The following is a 4,681-nucleotide window of genomic DNA, read 5'->3' on the forward strand; positions in this document are numbered from 1 at the left end:
AGGTTTCCACAATCTTGTAAAAGGTGTTTCGTTCTACCCGTAAAGGTGTTTCGTTCTTCTCCCTAACCGATGTTCTCCTTCCTAGCAGATGTGGGATCTCACGTCTTTTTTCTCCAAAATCTGTGTCATCCCTTATGAATGTTAAGATTTTGGAGAAACCAAGATTGAAATGAATGTAAATTTTGTTGGTGCCAGTATGCAGTGGGGTTGGTAAGTGGAGGACAGTACTACGGAGCCCAGGCAAGCATGAACGTATGGAAGCCGCGGGTCAGCTATCGGAATGAGTTCAGCCTCTCACAAATGTGGCTCGTCTCCGGTTCATTCCCACGTGATCTCAATACCATTGAAGCTGGGTGGCAGGCAACTTTTTAAACCGAATCAATCTTCTAGTCCATACAAATTTCAATTATATGCCTAACTTTTCTCTACAGGTTGACCCAGAGCTGTATGGAGACAACAATCCAAGATTGTTCACTTATTGGACAGTAAGAATATTAAAACATAAAAATTAGCAACAAAATCAGATTGAAAATGAAATGACCGTAACTTTTTGGATGAACAGGCCGACGCATATCAAGCAACAGGCTGCTACAATTTACTCTGTCCAGGCTTCGTTCAAACCAACCGTAGAATCGCCATTGGAGCTGCAATTGCTCCAACTTCCTCCTACAATGGCGCCCAATTCGATATTAGTTTACTGGTTCGGAAGGTAACCCATTTCAATTTCATGCCTTTTCTTGAAGATTGTGAGTCCAATTTTAATTGGGGGTTGTTGTCTGTGGTTGTTCAAAGGATCCGAAGAATGGGAATTGGTGGTTGGAATTCGGGTCGGGTGAGATGGTCGGGTACTGGCCGGCGTTTTTGTTCACTCACCTTCAAAGCCACGCAACGACGATACAGTTTGGCGGAGAGGTGGTGAATTCGAGGGCGTGGGGATTTCACACGGCGACAGAAATGGGGAGCGGGCATTTCGCAGGCGAAGGATTCCAAAAAGCTTCTTATTTTCGAAATCTGAAGGTTATGAATTGGGATAATAGTTTGATTCCATTGTCCAATTTGAAGGTTGTGGCAGATCATCCAAATTGCTATAATATTCAACCTCGGATTAATAGAGTTTGGGGAAATTATTTTTACTACGGAGGGCCGGGAAGAAATGTGAAGTGCCCTTAATTAATTTAATTTTCTTGAGGGGTCAATTTGGGGTTTTTATTTTTATTTTTGGTCCTTTCAAATTTAGATCACTAAAATATGAGAACAAGTGGAACCATTGTAAATTTTTTTATGAAAGAAATACATATTGGACTATGGCTCTCGTATTTATTAAAAATCAACACTTAACTTGTGGAGACGTCTTCCAAACAACACAATAAAAGTGTGAAAATACCTTCATGGGAGAGAGAGTGAGAATAAGCTAAAGATGGGAGAGAGTGAAAAGACTTTAATAGCTAACAAGTTCGAGATAAAATCCTATTTAAGTAGAGAATAAAAGAGGAAATTGCTAGGATCACACAACAACGCACACACTCGATCTAGATGAACACAAAGAAATAGGAGAGAGAGAATGCAAGAAGAACTCTAACTAAAGGATTTAAATTTTTGAGTATGTATGAGAGAGAGAAGAGTACATTTTCAAAGCTAGGATATATATATGGTTCAGTTTATATATGTAGTTTTACCAGTTTTAACCATCTATTATATATATATATATATATATATATATAGATATAGCTATTTACCATATATTGCTTTACCGGATATAGTTTTACTATGTTGCTATAAATAAATAGCAGGCTCCATAACCTAACAATTCTCCCACTTGGAGACGGATCCTAGTCAACCAAGAATTTCATTCTTAAACAATCATCAACCTCTTCAGTGCATTATACCAATTAAGNACGTGTAGAGTATATGGTACACTACCACGATTATCTGTTAGGATTACACTGTAGGGAAAACGAAACGNCTAGTCAACCAAGAATTTCATTCTTAAACAATCATCAACCTCTTCAGTGCATTATACCAATTAAGGCTTTGCATGGCCTTAATTTTCCAACATCAACACATTTTGTCAACATGTCTGCCGGATTCTTTGCACCCTCTANGCGCCTTCGTACACCCCGGGACCGTGGCACATGCATAGGGTAGTTGTTTNGGTTGTTTTGTCCTTGAATGATAGACTGAATTTTTCACCAACTGTATCGCACTCTAACTATCTGTATAAAGAATCTTCTTGCAGTGCTTCCTACCTAATTCTTCTAGATAGTGTGTCATCCATATCATCTTCTTTCCAGTTTCAGCTATTGCCACGTACTCAACCTCAGTAGATGAAAGAGCGACGCATTTTTGAAGGTTGGACATCCAACTCACTAATGTTCCATCTATAGTGTAGGTATATCTAGATGTGCTCTTGCTAGAGTCTACATCTCCACTCCGATTAGCATCCACAAGATCTTGCATAACTACTTTGTCATTACCATAACAAAGTGAAGTATTGGATATGCCTCTGAGATATCTCAGAAGCCACTTCACAGCTTCCCAATGTTCCTTCCCTAGATTTGTCATGTACTTGCTAACAATTCCCACTACATGTGTTATATCAAGTCTAGTGCAGACCATAGCATACATCAAACTCCCAACTGCAGAAGCGTAAGGAACTGAATGTGCTCACGTTCCTTAACTGTCTTGGGAGATTGGCACTTTGACAATTTAATACGATTTGTCAAGGGCGTAGTCATGGGTTTCACATCATTCATCTTGAATTTGGACAACACCTTCTCAACGTACTGCTCTTGGGATAGATTTAATGTGCCAGCAGATCTATCTTGAGAAATCCTCATCCTAAGAATCTGCTTCGCTTCACCCAAATCCTTCCTCTCAAATACTGAAGGCAAGCTTGCCTTCAAGTGGTTCATCTCCCTCATACTTGATCCAGCAATCAGTATATCATCCACATACCGGAGTAGAAATACATAAGAATCAGTGTATTTCTTGAGGTAACAACACAGATCCTTTTCACTCCTGTGGAAACCACTCTTGCACATGAAGGAGTCAAACTTCTTGTACCATTGTCTCGGTGCTTGTATCAGTCCATACAAGCTCTTATTGAGCTCACACCATGTGCTCCTTCCCTGGAGCTGCAAATCCTTCTGGTTGTTGCATATAGATCTCCTCATCTAAATCTCCATGTAAAAACATCGTTGTTACATCCATTTTCTCAAGGTGAAAATTCATCGATGCAACAATACTCAGCAGAATTCGGATAGTAGTTAATTTCACAACAGTCTTTTCATTGTGAATATCCTTTAACTTCTAACCGAGCCCTAACCTCCTTCTGCCATCTGGTTCAACCTTGATTTTGAACACCCATTTGTTCAACAGAGCTCTCTTTCCTGTAGATAACTCAGTCAGCACTCACGTATTATTCTTTTCAAGTGAGCTCATCTCATCATCCATGGATTGCTTCCACTTGGTTGAATCTTCCACTTGTAGGGCCTCATCAAAGGACTCTGGTTCTCCTTCGTCAGTCAGCAACAGATAATGTAATGAGGGTGAGTATCTATATGATGCTCTGATAGTTCTGGATGATCTCCTCAACACCTGCTCAGGTGTCACTTGCTCCACGTCTAGTTCTTCAGCAATAGAATCAGGAGTTTCTTGAGCTTTTGCTGTTACATCACTGGGTGAGTTTTCCTGCAACTCAAGCTCAACACCCACTTGCTTCGTAGTCTTAGAGTTTATCTTCTCTTTGTCCTTGTACAGGACATTTTCATCAAAGGTCACATCGCAATGTCTTAGAAATTTCCTATTCTTGCCATCCCAAAACTTGTACCCGAACATGTTAGAGTCATAGCCAATGAAGTAGCATTTCACAGTCTTAGCACCAAGCTTGTCTCTCTTCTCTGGATCAACGTGAACATACGCAGTACAACCAAAAGTTCTCAAGTGAGAGTACTTGAGTTCTTTTCCTGTCCATACTTCTTCTGGCAATTTGAACTTCAAGGGTACGGACGACCCTCTATTAATCAAATATGCTGTTGTGTTCACAGCATCAGCCCAGAATGTCTTTAGTAGTCCAGAATGAATCCTCATGCTTCTTGCTCGCTCATTCAATGTATATATGACAAAGCATGATGTATTTATAACTAAAGTCAATCTCCAACGTAATTCCATATCTTTGTAGGAAGGCATAGTCCCAAGAATGATTAGTATGGAGTAGATCTCAAAAGTCCTAGGAATTGGGCCACTAATCATGTTGTATGGCGCAAAGAACGTAAAGAAAAGAATTAAGGCATTGAAGTAAGGACAAAAATCTTAAACAAGTCATTTCAATGCCTTAACTAATATTGTTAGGATCGCACAGGAACACACACTTGATCGAGATAAACACAAAGAATATGAGGGAGAAAAATCAAGTAGAAATATTGGCTAAACGTTTATATTGATGACTTCAAGCATTTATAGAGAGAATACAAAGAATGCAAAAAGTATATATTTAGAGCACGTTCAGTTTATTATACAGCTTTACTAGATAAAACAATCTATTCCATATAATTATCTACCCTATATTATTTTACCATATATCGCATCTACTCTACATATTCTTTATATGACAATTTACCACTTACCATATACCGTTTTATTATATATATATATATATATATATATATATATATATATATAT

General features: G+C 38.7%; 1 protein-coding gene across 1 annotated transcript in view; it reads left to right on the top strand.

Annotated features, from left to right (window-relative positions):
- The window catches only part of LOC111784145, a 4,132-nt gene extending 2,962 nt beyond the window's left edge, over positions 1 to 1,170 (top strand). Inside the window, exons 2-5 of the mRNA XM_023664956.1 lie at positions 196 to 360; positions 432 to 485; positions 563 to 709; positions 793 to 1,170. Coding sequence (XP_023520724.1) covers positions 196 to 360; positions 432 to 485; positions 563 to 709; positions 793 to 1,170 — 744 coding nt within the window. The remainder of the gene's footprint in view (positions 1 to 195; positions 361 to 431; positions 486 to 562; positions 710 to 792) is intronic.
- Positions 1,171 to 4,681: the final 3,511 nt, after the last annotated feature.

The sequence above is a fragment of the Cucurbita pepo genome, unplaced genomic scaffold (assembly GCF_002806865.2).
Source record: "Cucurbita pepo subsp. pepo cultivar mu-cu-16 unplaced genomic scaffold, ASM280686v2 Cp4.1_scaffold000156, whole genome shotgun sequence".
In the NCBI taxonomy this organism is placed as follows: Eukaryota; Viridiplantae; Streptophyta; class Magnoliopsida; order Cucurbitales; family Cucurbitaceae; genus Cucurbita; species Cucurbita pepo.